The sequence below is a fragment of the Plecotus auritus genome, assembly GCF_963455305.1.
Source record: "Plecotus auritus genome assembly, chromosome: 5".
NCBI classification, from domain to species: domain Eukaryota; kingdom Metazoa; phylum Chordata; class Mammalia; order Chiroptera; family Vespertilionidae; genus Plecotus; species Plecotus auritus.
Window position 1 is genome coordinate 33,617,944 of NC_137776.1, and position 16,387 is coordinate 33,634,330.

The 16,387-nt window shown below is 57.6% G+C and overlaps 1 protein-coding gene across 4 annotated transcripts; it reads right to left on the reverse strand.

Annotated features, from left to right (window-relative positions):
* Positions 1 to 7,484: 7,484 nt before the first annotated feature.
* On the reverse strand, positions 7,485 to 15,938 carry ECEL1 (endothelin converting enzyme like 1). 4 transcript variants are annotated; one of them, XM_080668143.1, is made up of 19 exons: positions 15,770 to 15,938; positions 15,455 to 15,676; positions 13,943 to 14,956; positions 13,265 to 13,333; positions 13,059 to 13,169; positions 12,886 to 12,978; positions 12,592 to 12,716; positions 11,728 to 11,950; positions 11,124 to 11,222; positions 10,808 to 10,882; positions 10,492 to 10,595; positions 10,141 to 10,199; positions 10,016 to 10,067; positions 9,384 to 9,451; positions 9,114 to 9,238; positions 8,718 to 8,783; positions 8,270 to 8,365; positions 8,016 to 8,092; positions 7,485 to 7,904 (listed from the first exon to the last, which is right to left on the reverse strand). In XM_080668143.1, exons 3-19 carry the CDS (start codon positions 14,726 to 14,728, stop codon positions 7,805 to 7,807), a joined length of 2,328 nt encoding a protein of 775 aa, XP_080524269.1. In that variant the 5' UTR covers positions 14,729 to 14,956; positions 15,455 to 15,676; positions 15,770 to 15,938; the 3' UTR covers positions 7,485 to 7,804. The 4 variants fall into 4 exon arrangements, with proteins under 4 accessions (XP_080524269.1, XP_080524270.1, XP_080524268.1 ...); XM_080668144.1 differs by lacking the exon at positions 15,455 to 15,676 and having other exon boundaries at positions 15,770 to 15,937; XM_080668142.1 differs by having other exon boundaries at positions 15,455 to 15,925.
* Positions 15,939 to 16,387: the final 449 nt, after the last annotated feature.

Genomic DNA, 16,387 nt, shown 5'->3' on the forward strand with positions numbered 1-16,387 from the left:
CTCCTTTAAAGAATTTTAATTAGGGGCCTTGCCCGTAATAAGAGTTATCAGAAATAATGTTTTATGACCTATCTACAGGGCAAGGCAAATCTCTAATTACTGAACATCCGCCCTTCTTATCGTCCTGCGATGACCTTCCTCCCCTGAAGTCCCGGGTGCCTTACCTCACCCCCAGCCCAGAATGTCATACATACTCCATTTTTCCTTTCTGTCCCAGAACCGCCCATGTCTGTGGGGTCTCTGACTCTCGTGTATGTTGGGTTCTCATCTGCACGTATGTAGTTAAACTTGGTCATTTTCTCTTGTTAACCTGTTAATCAGTTGATGGGTCTCTCACATCTATGTTTCTCTCTCTCTTTCTCTCTCCCCTCTTCTTCCCCCCCTCTCTTCCACTCTCTCTAAAAATCAATGGAAAAAAATATCCTCAGGTGAGAATTAACAACAACTATATAACAAAACCGTTTGAAGTACCCCCCACCCCATCAGAAGAGTCTAGAAGGAAAGTTTCCCTCCCCCACATTACCAAGTATCATACGGCTCCAACACTACTAGGACAATCTTTGTTTATAAAGTTAAGGCCACAGCTGGCTCTGCAGCATTTTATGTGCTGTTGGGGCCTCTAGCCCTTTCCTGCAAGGCTCTGACTGCGCCTGAGCCATCAAAACCCTTTTAAATGAAAAAATAAAAAATCCTTTCTGGGAAGCTGTTTCATTGAAGGGTGCACTAACACTGTTTTCCCCATATGACATTGTTTTTATTAAACAAGACATTTACTGTTAGAATATATCTTCTCTGTTGTATCTCTCCTTTAGTGGTTCGTGAAAAAAAAAAAAGTGGTTTGTGGATTTCATTATTGGAACAGAATTCAGCAAATGTGTTAAGCTGAGATGTGTTAGAAACATCTGTACTTTCAGCCAACTGTATAGCAAACCTCCCACACTGGGTAATTTGCTCTTACATTTCCTTCTAATCTACGGCAGTGTTTTCTCTACATCTTCCGACAGTATTTGCTGACAAAGAAATGCTTTTCGGTTTGTCGACAGATCATTTTCCGTTCATTGGTTCTGCCATTTTTACTGCAGTAGAAAGAATGAGTGCCTGGTGGCTTTTTGTCTTCTGCTATTATGTAAGGAACTTTAAAAGAACTTTCCAAAATTTATCATTGCTTAGGGAAATATCAAGAAGTACTGGCTAGACAGCATGTAACTTTAAACATCATTGGGAAAGGTTGCAAGAGTCCAGCTCCACGATCTGGAAGCTTACTTTTTAAATTCCTTGCTCGCCATGAGGATTCTGTGTTGTCACTGACTAATATCTCAAGGCACAAGGCGTGCAGGGCAAGCTTTCCCAGTGATGATAGGGGTGGGGTAGAAAGCAGTTTAGTTTTATATATATACTAGAGGCCTGGTGCATGAAATTCAAGCACTGGGGGAAGGGGTGGCGGGAATCCCTCAGCCTGGCCTGCACCCTCTCACAGTCAGGAAGCCCCACGATTGCCCTGCAGAGGGAGGCCCCACCCACTTGCCTGGTGGCCTGGGCCTCCCTCTTTGGGATAATCGAAGAGCCCTCCACCTATCGCCCCGCCAGCCAGTGGCCTGGGCCTCCCTCTGCAGGGTGATCATGGGGTGATGGCGGAGCCCCCCCAACCAATCGCATAGCACCCGCCTTGGCTGGCCTGGCATCAGTGTGTGCCATAGCATGGTTGTCCGGACGGTCGTTCTGCTGTTCGGCCATTTGGTCGATTTGCATATTACGCTTTTATTATTATAGATATTGGAGGCTAACTTCTCCTCAGGTCTGTTCCATGAGGGAGGAAGGGTCTCAGCTGCTACTTCTGTGTTTGTTCACCTGGGTGGGAATTACTGGTATCATTTGTAGTTTCTTTACAGGACTATTTTGTAAGGCACTTGATTGTTTGGGAGGATTAGTTTGTTTAAAATTAGATCATATAATCCATAAATCCATATAGAGATACACTGAAGTCTAACACATCGCAATCTATGGAGAGAGAGCAAATTGGGAGGGGTTGCAGCACCTACATCCTCTTCCCCCAGGACACCCAAGAACCATGTTGGGTGGGTGCCAGGCTGACAGATGAAGGTGCCAGTGGAGCTAGATTTTAATCAGCACATATGAGAAGTGCTGATTCCCTTCTATCTCAGCGCCCCTCCACCCCAAGGGTTGAGGTGAAGCTGCGAATGGAGATCCTGGGACTAGGCACTGTGCGGGGGGCGGGGGGGAAGACTTTCTGTCCCTTTCACCAAAACCCCTGACATCCACAGGGGAACCCAGAGGTGCTTGGGCCTCACCAGACTCTCAAGCCCAGCAAATCTCTGCAGAGCTTAAACTGGGCTCTAGAGGGCGCCATTGGTCCAGCTAGACCGGGAGCCCTTGCTTATGCAGCCCCTGTGAGCCCTTGCTCCCGCGCCAGCCAGCATGGCTCTGGCGGCTGACACCCAAAGGGTCCTGATAGGTAAAAACAGGCCCACTGCCTCACAGACTTCAGGAACAGGGGCCTGCTAGCTGTGCCTTGTCCTGACCTTGGGGCTGACATTACCATCCGACGCCGTCATCCCCCCTGGTTCCAGAAACAGGTGTCCCCTGGTCGGCATCTGTGTGACAGGCCATTGCCCCTGGAGGATGCCTCCCGGAGTCCCTGGCTCTCTGCATGAAGCTGCGCAGCATCTTCCATTGCACCCTTGGGTCTCAAGGCATAGCCAGGGTCTGGGTACTCCACGGAGCAGAGCTTCAGCGTTTGCTACCAGGGCACAAACAGGAATTAGCCTTGTCAAAGGCATCTGGAGTTCCCCTTGATATGACCTTGCCACTGGGGATGCCCAGTCTGCCACGCGATGCACTTGGCATGGGGCCCAGGAACCAGTCTTGTGTCTCCCAAGGTGCCCGTTAGGGAGGAAACAGCCGTTCCCTGTCCTAAAGTGTGAGGCCACCGTCCACCCTCAGCGGGAGGCTTCCAGGCCTTGATGCCCTGTTCCGCCCCTTTCTTTGCTCACTGGATTTGCAAGTTACTGGTCATCAGCCAGCACAGCGCCCCTCCACTCCCCGCCCGGCCTGGGCTCCTCAGTGAGAGGGAAAATAGCTGCATTCAGACCCCTCCACACAGATCCCTGCCAGCGCCCCTGCAACGGTCTGGTCCTGCAGGAAGGTGGGAGAGTTTTATTATTATTTATGCAAAGTATAGGCAAGGAGAGATGCGGCTAACAGCACCACGTGACAGCAGCTGGGGAATTTGAGCTGCGTGTTGGCCAAGTGAATCAACCTGAGCCACAGCCAGAGGCTCCTGGGTCCTGGGTGGCAGCTGAGGTTGGAGCCAGGTACTGCCTCATCCCCTCTGACCGATGAGCTCATGCTGGACACCAGCCCGCTCACAGGAGCCGCTCAAAGGGACCTGGGCCACCAGATAAACAGTGTGCTGTGCAGCCCTCTGGTACCTTCTATTCAGCATGGGGTGGCAAGGAGGGCTGGGAGGAAGCAGCATGGGGTGGAGGGAATCCATGGGGCCAACATATTTCTGCTACAGCAGGGCACAACCAGATAGCAGTGGGGGAACCATGGCCAGGGGAACATGTGGGGTAGAGCCTCAAAGATGCTAGCCGGTTTGGCTCAGTGGATAGAGCGTCAGCCTGTGGTGAAGGGTCCCGGGTTCTATTTGGGTCAAGGGCACATGCCCGGGTTGCAGGCTCAATCCCCAGTGGGGGCATGCAGGACGCAGCCAATCAATGATTCTCTCTCATCATTGACGTTTCTCTCTCTCTCTTCCTCTATGAAATCAATAAAAATATATTAAAAAAAAAAAAAAAGATGGGCTGTAAACAAGTGAGGGCTGGGAATCCTCAGCTCAGGCAGATGAGGAGGCCCCAAAATGAGCTACTACCCATGTCACGTGAACCAACCGCAGTTGAGACAAAGGCTGGGCCTGGAGGGGGTCTTTCTCAGGCCACAGAAGAGGGATCAGGGGACACCAGGGGCAGAGTCCGGTTTATTCTGAAGACTGCAGGAAAGGCCAGGCCAAGGTGCAACTAGTGTTCCCCAAAGGGGGGGTGCCTAGGGACCTGGAGTCCCCACCCAGGTGACCCCGGAGCAGCTGCAGAGGAGCACTGCTCCTTAGACACAGGTGAAGTACATGCCTAGGTCCCACTCAGGGATGTGCCGTCAGATGTGTGGCCTCCGAGCTGAAACGGGAGGTTAGGGAGCAAGGGCTTCCTTTGGGAGGACAAGCTGAGTTTCGTATTGTTCTCAGTAAGAGCATGAAGGAGTTATAAATAGTGGCTCAGGCTCAGTGGCCTGCATTTTTCTCGATAAAATGCTTCCTAGGACGGCTTAGTGTGTTCAACTGCAGCAACTGAGACCCGAGAGGGCTGCCTGGGTCCAAAGCCTAATGGGTCTCGGTTTCTCCAGAAGCCCCCTTCTACCCCTGCCAGCTGGGGCAGTGATGAACAGGGTGCAGGAAGGGGAGATGCCATTTAAACCAAAACGGGTTGTAGTCCCTTCTGCTTTGTAAGGGGTGCGAGGTGACAAAATTACATCTGTAATGATCAATCCCTCCTAGCCAGCTCTGCTCCTACCGAGGCATGGGACGGGGGAGGGACGCTGCACTCTCAAGCCCTGCCCGCTGCCCTGTCCTGCTGCAGGGTTCCCCGACAGGACGGCCTCAGGGACACAGACAGTGCTCAGGCTCTGGGCCAGGCTGGAGCCAGCAGGGGGAAGGGGAAATTGCTCTTTTTTTAAAAAAATATGTTTTTATTGATTTCAGAGGAAGAAAGAGGGAGAGACAAAAACATTGATGAGAGAGAATCATTGATGGGCTGCCTTCTGCATGCCCCCCACTAGGGATGGAGCCTGAAACCCAGGCATGTGCCCTGAATGGGAATCGGAACCGGTGCATGGGACGGCACTCAACCAACTGAACACTAGCCAGAGCTGTCAATTGCTCTTTTTAATAAAGGGGGTTTTTCGAGCCTGTTTTGGGAAGGGGTGAGCCCAGAAAGAAGAGGTAGGGAAAGGGCTTTGCCCCATCCAGCACCCCAAACCTCTAGCAAAGCCTGTGACTTCACCGAGGAAAAGGGAGTCAGCTGGGGTGCAGCCCAGCAAGGGGGGCATGGGGTGGGAAAGGGCCAACCCACCCAATGGGGCATGAGGAGAAAGCCAAGCCAGGCTCCGATAAACCAGACCTGGAGGCATTTGCATAGAGAGGACACAGCACATTTGGAATAGAGGCCCATGCCATTTAAAAATAGTGCATCGGGGGCACCTCACAAGCTGGGGCACTTGGGACCCCCAGGGTGCTGGACATCTGGTCAGCATAGAAGCAACCACATGGGTGGCAGAAACTTGAATCCGAGCTCCACAAAATGGGTTGGAAAGGCCTGGGGTCCAGGGCTGCTCAGTGGCACCATAACCCCTGAGCCCCTTCCTGACACTCCCATCAGCTGACACAAGCAGTGTGGCCTCAGAAGGGGCACGTGAGCCCCCTCAGTTTCCCCTTCTGTTAAAGGGGCTGTCCCTGCCGCTATCCGCCTTCCTGAGTGGCAGTGAGGATGCTCTTGGGCTCTGTCTGGAAAAGCAGTTTGGAAACCAGTGGGTGACCAGAAATCCCAGGTTGCTGACACCCATGTCTCCTCTGAGACTCAAGGCAGGGAAACTGAGGCACAAGTTCGCCTCTTCATTTGGCATCAAGTCCTTCCCAAATCCAGAGGCCTGGCTAGTACACACAGAGCTGGTACTCACAGGGCTGAGGGTGACCCCAGCATCCTTGGTCCTGAGGACTCAGAGTTGGGTAGGGGTGAGGGGGTGGGAGGCTCTACCACAGGTAAGTGCACCCCTCACCCGTACCCCCAGGTCTGCTGATAACCTCCTGGGGGTACAGAGACATTCAATCATTTGTCAAGGCAACTCAGCAGTGACCCTGGTCTCATGGCTGTGGATGGCTGAAGCAAGGTCTGATGCAGAGGTGGGGAACCTTGAGGCCCTTTGCACACAGGACACAGGTGCTGCCTGGAAGCTTAAGTGCAGTGGTAAACCATCCTTTATTTCCCAGCTATTAATGCTTAGCTGAAGATTGCTTTCTGACATTGGTGAGCTGCGCTCTGGGGACGCCTACTACGTAGGGAGCCTGCCCTCTGGGGATGGATGCAGCCAGCCCTTCAACAGCCACCCCAGGCCATATCTAGACTCACCGCATCACCACTTGTTCCTGCTCCTCACTTAAAAGGGAAACTGAGGCCCAGTGGACTGCTGTGCTGTTTGCTCACCTCCTCCACCCCAGAAGAGTAATCTAATCCCTAGTGTGGCTGCAGACAGGGCCTGGCAGACAACACAGCGGCCGGTGTTTGTGCTGTGTACAAGGTTTCTAAGATAAGAGCTGATGCTGAATATGGCATGGACACCCAGAGCTTGAGGACTTGGCAGCCAAGACACGCCCATCAGCTGATTCAAGCAGTGTGGCCTCAGAGAGGGCACGTGACCCTCCTCAGTTTCCCCCTCTGTTAAAGGGGCTGTCCCTGCCACTATCTGCCTCACTGAGTGGCAGTGAGGATGCTCTTCGGCTCTGTCTGGAAAAGCAGTTTGGAAACCAGTGGATTTTGTCCTCCAGATGTCATTGGCTTGCACTCCCTCTGACCCACTGATCTCCCTCTGTTCTCCCCAAAGGAGCGCGAGGAGTCCCAAGCTCTAGGTAACAGCAACATCATCGACACTGAGTGAGCACAGCGGGGACCCATCAGGCAGAGAAGTCTCAGGTAGCCTCATGCCTGTCGAACACAATCTCACCAGCAGGGTGGGCACTCCCCAGCCAGGGTACACACTGGGCATCAGACTCCCAGGCAGCAGCTGGCAGCTGAGGCTCACGTAGCATCCTGGGCACCAGCTCTGGACAGCCTCCAGGCCAGGAACCTTATGTCCTCTGCCAGGGCTCCTGGGCCCACCTTCCCTCACATGCCCATTCCCCAATGGGCCCCCCAGCTGGGCGCAGATGTAAGGGGGAAGGTATCCAGGCTTTGCTGCACTTCTCACCACACAGCAGTGACCCTGGAAGCTAACCCACAGGCCCCTGACCCTGAGGCTTCCTCTAAGCCAGCAGGGAGACAGGAGAAATGGTTTTGAGTGGATTTGGGGAACTTGGGGAACCCAAGCAAGAGGGCTAGGCCTGGGGATTCCAATTCCAGCTAGGATCCTAGGCCAGAGGGTGGGTTGGGGCGTGGGGCACCACTGGGCTGGGTGTCCGGTACCCACGAGGCTGGTCTGGGGCACCCCCAGAACTGGGCAGGAGCCTAGGCAGGACTTGGGGGAGGGGGAAATGGGCTGTTGGTGAAAAAGACATAAGAGCCTGGGGAGGCAGGACAGAGGCAGCTCAACCAAGGTCACTAGGAGGGGACAAGAAGGCCCCTAGGGTCCCGATGCTGCTAAGAGCCTGAACCTCCTCCCAGAGGAGACCCTTCCTCCAGCCCCACCTTCCCAGAGGCAGAATTGACAGTACAGCAGCTTTATTGACCAGACATAGCAGCAAGAACACAGCAGAGGTGGGGCCTGGAGAGTCCGGCCTGGCCACGGGCTCTGGCTGACTAGAGTCAAGTCTGGGGACCCCTGCATCTCTCCCCATGCGTTCCTAGAGCCCAACCTTATCCCTGCTCTGAGTCCTCCCTGAAGTGATGGACAGCAGGGGCTGAGGTCCTGGAGAGACTGGGAAGGCAGGTGGCACCCAGATTGGGGACAGTGCCAGGTCCAGTGGCCAGCAGGAGGCAATTCGTGCAGGACAGTGGGGCGTGCGGGTAGGTGGGAAGCGGCCGGCTCACCACACAGAGCACTTGTGAGCAGGGTTCATGGGCGAATCTTTGGGGCAATGGAAGGCCCGGCCAAACTCCTCAAACTGGGACACACTGCCCAGCACCCTGGGGTGGAAGAGACCATAAAGTGTGGGTCCCAGCTTACCCCAGCAGTCCCTTCCCATAGGTACCTGCTTTCATCCCAGATACATGGAAAGGTGAGACCCAGCAGCATACCTGTAGTGCTCAGGTGCATGCTTGTCCGTCAGCACCTGCAGGTAGATGGACTGTGACCGCCGTTTGATGCACCAATTCTAGGCCCAGGGTGGGGGCGCAGGGGAGGAGAGTGGAAGATGAGGCCAGAAGTCCACTGCCCAAGCCCTGAAACACCCTTCCCACCACCCTCAGCACACTAGGCCTTAAACTCCCATCAGAACCCACAGAGCCATTGTCCCCACCCCCAACCACCTACCAACCCCAACATGGCCCACCTGGGCAAAGGCAATGAAGAAGAGCTGGTTGTGTGTGTACTTGAGCCGGTGCAGTGGGTGCTCTGGGCCATGCTCCCGCACCCACTTCTGATAAGCCTGGGGGTTCAGGAGGTTCAAGTGCCTGGAGCTGCAGTGCTCACAGTGGGGCAACCTGACTTACCCTCCACCCAGCCAGCCCCAGCTCTGCACATTGAGGCCCCAGCTCCCTCCTTCCACACTCTGCAAGCTGTGCTCCCTCCCAGGAAGGCTAACCCCAGGTAGGTACCACCCCTCCAGGCAGCCCTCCCTCCTCTTGGAATGCAGGGCCTGGGAGTCCCTCCTTTTGTTGAGGACCTCCGAGGCCAGAGAACAGCAAAACAGGGAGAAAGAGGTGCTCCATCTCTGGTTGAGTCCCCATCAGCCCCCACCCCACCCCGAAGGGATGGAGGGACAAGCCCCAGCAGCTCACGTAGTAGGCCAGCTTGAGGCCCCCCATATCTGCAATGTTCTCGCCAAGTGTGTGCTTTCCATTCACCTGCGCAGAAAGGAAAAGGCCGGAGGCTGCATGGGGCCCACTCACCTTCCTCAGGCCTTGCACCCTGGGCCCCCGCCCACCCCTACCCCTGCCCTGTCCTCCCCTTTCCAAGAGGATTTAGGAGGGACTCCAATCCCTTTGTGCCCCGTGACCCTGGTGAGTCTGTGTGAGCTCATTTATGTGTCTGTGAGAGTGTGCATATACCCTTGGGTGTGTGTGCAGGGACCTGCACAGGGTTTGTTCGGGCACATCTGTGTACACGTGTGTGTGCACACTCCTGTTATGTGCCGAGCTGGGCCCCAGGGGCTGAGGGAGGTCAGGGGGTCTCACCCGCTGGTTGTAGACAGTGAAGTTGTCGTAGAGGTGGACGATGCACTCAGCCTTGCGCAGGAAGCGGCGGTAGGAGGCCTCTGTCCACCAGTGCAGCAGGTTGCCCGCGCGGTCATATTGTCCCCCTATGGGAAACAGGCAGGATGAGCTGAGATTGACCCTCACTCCCAGAGCCCAGGCTTTGAGGACAGAGGGGCCTTGTGGAGTTTTAATCAGCCCATCACCACCCTACCCCCTACTGCCACCATCCCCTCAACCCACAGGCCTCACCCCAGTCGTCGTAGCCATGGGTCAGCTCATGCCCGATGATGGTGCCAATGCCCCCGTAGTTCAGAGACCTGGGCCCACAGCAGCAGCATCAGGCCCCACCTGTGTTCTAAAAGTGCCTCCCTGCTGCCCAGGCCCCAGAGGCCCTGGTCAGGCTAGGAGGTGACCCAGTGGTGTCTGCATGGTGCCAGGGCACTCCTGCCTCAGCTTCCTTGTGGGATATGTAAAAGGGGCCAGTTATACCTGCGCACCTGCCTTTTAGGAAATAACATCTCACAGAACTGGCGGCGGGGGTGGGGTGGGGGGGTGGGGGGGGTGGAGGGAGGAGGAGGCAAGATTGGAGGGAGGCAGGAGGGAAATGGAGGCACCCAACATGGGATATGCCTTTTTCCTCATCACTAGGGTTGCTCCACTTTTGAAACACCTGATGAAATCTCAAACTAGGTAAGGGGAGACTAGGGGCATTACAAAAAAAGGAAAAAAAACAAAACTATTTATGTCCTAAATAACCAAGGATGAAGTAGGACTAGGAGGACCCAGGGTCTTCAGATGTCAGGCTCCTGGACCCACCCAGGTTTGGAGCAGTCTGAGCAGTCCCCACCCACCTCGCAGACAAGGCCAGGTTCCATACTCACTGTGGAAAATCAGGGTCATACAGGGTGGGCTGCAGGATACCAGCAGGGAACACTACAGGGAGGGTGTGGTAAGTAGGAGACCTGCCCACCACCAAGCCCTGCCCCTTTCAGGACATGCCCCTTACCCATCTGGTTCTTGTTGGGTAGATAGTAGGCATTGAGTGCTTGTGGAGGAAGCAGCCACCTGTGGAGGAAGGCTGAGGTCAGCTGTGGGGGGGTCCACACTCCTCCACAACCCTCCTAGCCAATTTCTTGAAGGCTGTTCTGGTGGCCCAGCCTACAGCCATGTCCCGGCCTCCCTCAAGCTGCTCTCCAATGATCTCCAAAGCTGATAGCCCCACCCACGACTTGTGCAGGCCTTGTGCCCCTCGCACCAGCATGGTGTGAGGCAGTTTGCCCCACCAGCCTCCCGGCTTTAGTAAGGTGCCCTCTCTCCATGGCACTTCCCTGCCCCCAGCTCTGGGCCAGGCACCCACGTGGACTTATCCACCTCCTGCCGGATCTTCTTGACTGAGAGCTGGATGCTAAAGCGGATGCTGTTTAAGATGTTCTTGAAGTAGGTCTTCTCGTGGACTTCAAACTGCACAGGGGAAAGGCAGCACTCAGCGGCAGGCCAGGGGCAGGGCCAGCAGAGCGCCAGGCAGGCCACATGCCCTCCCGAGGTCCATCAGCTGAGGGCTGGCTGTGGCTCCTTCTCTGCAGTGGTGGTGGGCTCCCTGGAGGTCTTGGACAGGGGCCTGGAGAAACCCAGCTGGTCAGGCTGGACAGGAACAGGCCAGGGGGCAAGCCTACCTCATACTCCTTGTCCACAGCCTCGGGTTTGAGCAGGAAGTCTGGGTAGCCGACCATCACCATCATGTACTGGAGCTATAGTCGAGAAGGCAGTGAGAGTGGGCCAGGGCTTTAGGTGATAGCCCCCCCCCCCCCACCCACCAAAGAGAAAGCTCTAGCTCCAGCTTAGAGGTGGAGTTCAAGGATGGAGAAAAGCAGACGGAGTCACGACAACTCCATAAAAGGTACCTTTGTCTCCTTTGTTATCCCAGCCCTAGGTGCTCATAGGTGCTCAATAAATGTAGAACAAACAAATGGGAACAGGATCCCACTTCACCTTGGCCCGAGCAGCTGCCTTGGTCTCAGCATCCATCCAGTCCAGCTCCTCCAGGCGCTGGCCCAAGATGTACTTGATATCTTCCACCAGCTGCTGCACCTGCAGGGTCAGGGCTCAGGGCTCAAGGATCAACTCAGGAGGGCTTAGAGCTGGGCCCCCACCACCTGGTACGAGCGGTCACCTAATCATTCAGCACCACTTTCTAAGTTCAGGGCTGGTACTGAGCATCAAGGGGTGACCTTGGAGGTGGGGATCCAGGCCCTGCACCTCAGACAAAAAGCTCCCAGCCTGGAAGGGGGCAAACTGCCCCAGCAATGATCACATGCATTCCTAAGACCATGCCTACTGAGCATGGCAGAGAAGGATGGGCAGGAGCTTAGTGGGGAGGGCCTCCTCTGGCTGACAGACCAGGTGGGCTTCCTGGGGGAGGAGATCTGGTGAAACCAGCCTATAGCCTCAGAAAGGGCAGAGCCCAAAACTGAGCCCGCTGCCCCTAGCTGCAGGGGGATGTGTGGGGCTCCCCATCCTCAGACCAAGGCCATACAACGACTCCATGCCCAGTTCAACACTCATAACCCCACCCCCAAGCCCAGGGCAGCCTGACCTTGGCTTTGCTGGCAGCTGAGAAGTGTTCATGTACAAAGAGGGCACCAAGAGCCATGCCAAAGTGGCGGTTGGCCTGGCCCAGGCAGACACGGGCCAGCTCCTGGGGCTTGTCACTCCCCTCCATCTCACGTGCCAACTCATGCAGAGCCTCTCGAAATGGTGGTGACAGATGCTCACTCAGGACCACCACCACGCGCCACACCAGGTAGTTGTGCAGGATCCTGAGGGCCGGGTGAAGGAGCTGGGTGTCCAGATAGGCTCACATGCTTGGGCCACCCGAATGCACCATCCTACCGCCCATACTCCTGAGCCTGGGGTTGGACCTAGCACCCCCCAGGAGTGAGGGTCATTCCAGGCACACGGAGGCAGAACCTAGAGTGGCTTAGTCAGGGAAAAGGACTGGGTCCACACACAGCAGGATACATTCTGGCCATGGAGCAGAGCACCTGATGCTGACGGGTCACAGGCCAGCATCATTTTCTGACTTGCTATGGGTGGGAGAGTTGGCACTTCTGGTGACTATGTGCCCCAGAGCTGGTCTTGAGAGGCCTCTGTTCCTCCCCAAGGTGGGCAGAGAGCAGGGAGGCTCTCCCAGGGTGTCCTTTCTGATGTCCAGACCCCACTCAAGCCTCACTATCCCCAGATGAGGAAACTGCAACTCAGGAAACTCACAGCCCTACTCAGGGCTCCACAGAGTAGGTGAGAGAACCATGCTTGAACCTAGGGATCAGGACTTCTACTCCAGTGCTCCTCACATGCCTCCCCATGTGGCTCCTGCACAGAGGTGGGTATTCATAGCTCACCAGGAAGATGGGTCTGGGGTATAGGGGAAGGGCCTGGGATGGGTAATTGGCAGTTGTACCTTCGGGGTGTGGAGCGGATGAGCTGGGACACCTGCTGCATGTAGTCTGTGGCCAGCAGCACCACCTCCTCGTCCTCTGAGAAGTCCTCCTGGAAGATCTGGTCCAGCAGCCACTTCCACTGCAGCTGTGGGCCATGGGTGGGAGCAGTGGGTGTGGGTGTGGCAGGGAGCACAGAGCATAGGGAAGGGGTCAGGGAGACACAAGAGGACACTGGAGTCCTGGGGAGGGGATGACCCAACAGTTTCAGGATCAGCACCCCCACCCCCCACCCACCAGGGCCAGACCACACTCACATGGGGAGTGATCTTCTGCAGCTGTCCCAGTGTCACCTTGTTGTACATGGAGCTGACGTCTCGACGGAGGTCATCATACTCTGACACTGTGATCTGGGGTGGATGTAGATCAGGTTGACCCAGCCCTGCCCCATGGTCCCTTCCCCCCAGACCACAGCAGTGCCCCTGCTCACGTTGGCCAGCCGCTGCTCCAGTTGCAGGATCTCCTGGGCCTTCTGCTCCACAGCATTGGCACCCAGTAGGCTGAGCAGGCGCTCCATGAACACTCGGTAAGCTGCCAGGATCTGCACCAGGATGGGTGAGGATCATTGCTAGGCCCTGGTCCATTCCTCCCCGAGCTTCAGGCTTTCCCTGCAACCCCACCCCATTGCCCCCACACCTTCTCACTGTCCTCATCCTGAGCTAAGTACAGGGTCCTCTCTGGTAGAGTGAGCCCATCCTGGTCAATCTGGAGAGAGAGGTGGTCAGAGGTCAGAGGTCAACAAGCCAGGTTCAAGCAAAAGAACTGAATTCACACTCAAATGCCCAAATAGCAAGACATCCATTGTCACAACCCCAGGGACACAAAGACATTAGCCCCTCCCTCTATCCAGAGAAGAGGGCGTAGAAGCCCCTACCTCTACCGGTCTAGCCTGGGGATGACAGAAGGGAGGTCCCCGCCTCCCCACCCCCACCCCCACCCCCACTCCCACTCCTACTTCCTGTAAAGCCTTCCCTTTCTCCACCTGTGAGGAGCACTGGCAAGGAGGTATTGACAGTTAGGGCCCAGCATCTGGCCTGCCCCAACCCCTCAGGGCTCCAGGGCACACACCTCCTTCCGTGCTCATGGAGCCTGCAAGAGGGCTGGGAAATTGCAGCTCCCGCGGCTCCGCTAAACACCGCAATTACTCCAGGGAAATTACTTGCGCCCTCCTCCCGTGCTCTGCCAGCGCACGCTCCCTTCCTCTTTTCTCTCCTCCCCTCTGGGATGGGTCTATGCCATAGATTCTATGAGAAGCAGGCCAGCACCCCGGGTTCCGGGCCGCTGGCGGGTACCTGAGAAGCGGGGGACACTCACGCGGATGACATAGCGTGAGGAGTTCCTGTCGTCCAGGTTAACGGTGAGTGAAAATAGCGCGGCGGCGCTGTACACGCCCTGCGCCTTGTACAGCAGCCGGTTGAGGTCCCAGTGTCCCGAGGACCCCGGTCGCTCGGCGGCGCCACCCAGGTCCCAACCTCCGCAGTCCTCGATGACCTCAAGCATGGGCCTCGGGCCGAGCCTCTCTATCTCGCGCATGTCGAGGCACGAGCGGAAGAAGGCACGCACCTTGCGCTGGGCCGCGCCACCGGGCCCACCCCCGGGCCGCGCCAGCAGGCGCTGCAGGCGCTCCTCGTTCTGCTCGCCGATGGCCGCGATGGTGCCGTAAGTGAGCTTGTCGTCGGGGATGGCGTGGCGCCGTAGCCAGCCACCACACGCGAAGGAATAGAAGTCCTGACACGGGTCTATGCTGGTGTCCAGGTTGGCGGCCAGGAAACGGGCGGCACGCGCGAAGGCCTTGCGTTCGGGGCAGCCCTCCGAGCAGGCTCCGCTGCCCGCCGCGCCCGGTCCCAGGTACTTGAGCGCCAGCATGGCGGCCAGGATGGCGCAAAGGCCGGCGGCGAACACCAGCCCCGACAGCAGGCACACCTCGCGCCGGTTCCAGCGTGGCAGCCCGGCCCGGGTCCCGGTGGCGCTGCGTCCTGCGCCCAATGGGAAGCCAGGGGGCAGCGAGGTCCCGCGCGCGCCCCCCGTGCCGCACCGGCTCACATACTTGACCTCCTGGAATTCGTCGTAGTGCGCAGTCATTGAATATGGGGCCTCCATGGCGCTGCCGGCGCCACCCTGCAGCCCTTGGCGATCTCCGCTACAGGATGCACCGGGCCACCGGCCTTCTGTCTGGCCTCCGCATGGCCCCCCCAGCCCGCAGCTACAGGAAGGGTAGATGCAGGCTTAGAGAGGCACTGGGGCCTGACGGAAGGGGTGCAGGCCTGGGTCCAGAGGCTGGAGGTCACCCGACTCCCCAACAGCGAGCACACCTGGCGCCTGGCCTCCCTGCGCCAAAAGGAGAATGAGGGAAGGGGAAGGCTCAGAGTGGCCACCACTTCCCACCTATGCATCCTTTGACCTGTCTCCTCTTTCCCTGAACACCTATGCCCGTCGCAGATTTAGGAGGCCCCAGGTGGAAAGCTGGGAGCACCAGGCACGGGGCCTGGCACGTAGTAGGCCTTCAATAAAAGACTGTTTTTCTTGCCTTAGCCTTTCTTGTCCGAGACCTGCTACGGCCAAGGCCGGTGGGGGAGGGGGAAGCGGAAGCTGGAGAAAGGAGGTGCGGTCGGGAGAGCGTCTATGCGGACACTGAAGCCGCCTTCAGCTCCCCGCAATTAGACGTCCGTCCGAGACAGCGGTTGAAAAAACAAACTGCCCTCTCGGATGTCAGCAGGGCGACCCCCAGCCCCTTCTCCTTCTGTTCAATAGCTAGAATGCCCCTTTCTCAAGCGTCGTCTGCCATCTGGCCCAGAAAGAGGAGGAACCCCCGACGGTCCTACGAACCTGGACCCAGTACCGTCTCCAGCTCCCCGTCCCGCCTGGGCTACTCCCGGCTTCAACAGGTTCTCCTTGGAACCCAAACTTGGGCGAAGTTTCACCCCAAGCGTGGAAGGAGCCGGCTCCGCGCGCCCCGAGGTCTGGACGCCCAGCCTACCGCACCGCGCCGCACAGTCCGCGGAGCCAGAGAGCAGAGCCCGGGAGTCGCAGCCGCAGCCGGTGAGAGACCTGCGAGGACGCAGACAAAGCCTAGAGGCTCGCCGCGGCGGCGGAGGTGGCTGCGTTGGTGGCCGCGGCAGCAGAAGACCGAGTGCCACTTACCCATCAGGTGCGCACCCGGGCCGAGCGGGATCAGAACGGGTTGAGCCCGTGCCCGAGCCGGAGCCCGAGCCCGAGCCCAAGCCCGAGCCGCAGCCCGACCAGAGCCTGAGCCGGGCGGGCGGTCGTTCTCTCCTTGCGCCCGCCGCCTCCTCTGCCGCCGCGCGGCTCCGCGCCACCCGCCGGCCCCGAGGGAGGGGGCGCGCCGGCGGCTCCACCCTCCTCCTCCCGCCCTCCTCTTCCCCCTCCTTCCTGCCTCCATCCAGGCTACCTGGCAGCTCTGGCAGCTCGGGGGCGGGGACGACGGCTGTGGGAACACACTCCCGAGGGTCTTGCCCGGACTCCGGGCTCGGGGATTCCAGTTCCAACCGCGTACGGGGAAGAGTGAGGGCGCCTGCTAATCCCGGAATGGGGTCCCTCCCATCCCGTGTCCCCACTCGGGGCTTTCCACCAGCCCGTCGATAAAGGGCTCAGGTTGCAGACGGCGCGTGGGCCGTCCCATCAGCGTCCACAGGCCTGGAGCACAGCCCGCCCAAGGACGACTCCTGGAAAAGCTGCAGCATGTGCCTTTACAGCGCCAGGCGCAGAGCGGACTTCAGTAAGGGGACTGCCTGGCCCATC

What these genes read in the sequence shown, in the direction of transcription:
- ECEL1 (XM_080668143.1), bottom strand. Translation starts at nt 14,728, where the DNA reads ATGGAGGCCCCATATTCAATGACTGCGCACTACGACGAATTCCAGGAG. An exon ending in AGGATGAGGACAGTGAGAAG is followed by an intron (nt 13,170 to 13,264) that starts GTGTGGGGGCAA and finishes ATCCTGGTGCAG; the next exon opens with ATCCTGGCAGCTTACCGAGT. An exon ending in TATGACCCTGATTTTCCACA is followed by an intron (nt 9,452 to 10,015) that starts GTGAGTATGGAA and finishes CTGTGGGCCCAG; the next exon opens with GTCTCTGAACTACGGGGGCA.